A 944-nucleotide genomic window follows, 5' to 3' on the forward strand; every position below is an offset into this window, starting at 1 on the left:
GTGTGTGTGTGTGTGTGTGTGTGTGTGTGTGTGTGTGTGTGTGTGTGTGTGTGTGTGTTGGATTTGTTTGTATTAACGCGTGTGTGTTAAATGAGCAATGTTGGATAATTCTACGTACGATATCTTCGCAAAGCCAAAGTCTGTTGATTGCCTAGTAGTAGAAACTCCCATCCCTTTTCTCTCTCAAGTGCACGTAATTCCTCGACGCTCGTGTCTCTATGTCTTTGTCGCAAAATACATGTGGAAAGTCTCGGCGGTATAGAGGGTAATGTTACAGACGACGGTAGTTTATGCCCGTGAAGGTTGCGAGTGTATATAGCGCGTTCGACACCGGTGGGGTTGATATGTCTTTGTGTGTTGGTGCCTACAGCAACCATCCTGCAGTGGCGTCTTGTCGACCGTCTAGCATTGCAAAATTTTCCTCTGATTCTCTCTACTCTCCTCTCTTTCCTTTCCCTCTCTTCGAGCCTCTCAATCTCATCATCCTCGTCTATCCGTCCCTCTCAAGCTCGCCTCCTCGCTTCCATCGTCGAGCAACGAACATAGCGGAGCGCACGAGTTCGTGCGGGTGGTGTTATAGATGCTGGTGTTAGCTTATGTTGGCCCGTGTGGTAGCAGATATATAGTAGACATCCGTAGCGCGTGCTGGTGCGTACGTGATGTCGCGTGGGCGTGATGTGTGTGCGACACGAACGATGACAACGACGTTAGTGGTAGAGTAGCAGGGTGCGCGCACGCGCGCGCGAACGCGCGCGAACGCGCGGCAGCTATAGTGGGTATCCTGGCGTCTTGTTGGCCGCTCGGCTGATCAATACCCATCCAACCCTCTGCCTGCGCCCTATGCCCACGGGGCCGTGGACCGTACCTACACCTCTAACCACCCCTGAACTCGGATACTACCACCGCTACTGCCACCGTTACCGCCGCCACTACCACCACCACTA

General features: G+C 52.9%; 1 protein-coding gene across 1 annotated transcript in view; it reads right to left on the reverse strand.

Annotated features, from left to right (window-relative positions):
* Positions 1–436, reverse strand: part of LOC108731507 (uncharacterized) — a 719-nt gene extending 283 nt beyond the window's left edge. Inside the window, exon 1 of the mRNA XM_018461860.1 lies at positions 119–436. Within this exon, the coding sequence (XP_018317362.1) occupies positions 119–377 (259 nt within the window). The 5' untranslated portion in view covers positions 378–436. The remainder of the gene's footprint in view (positions 1–118) is intronic.
* Positions 437–944: the final 508 nt, after the last annotated feature.

The sequence above is a fragment of the Mycetomoellerius zeteki genome, unplaced genomic scaffold (genome assembly GCF_001594055.1).
Source record: "Mycetomoellerius zeteki isolate Tzet28-1 unplaced genomic scaffold, Tzet1.0 scaffold133, whole genome shotgun sequence".
NCBI classification, from domain to species: Eukaryota; Metazoa; Arthropoda; class Insecta; order Hymenoptera; family Formicidae; genus Mycetomoellerius; species Mycetomoellerius zeteki.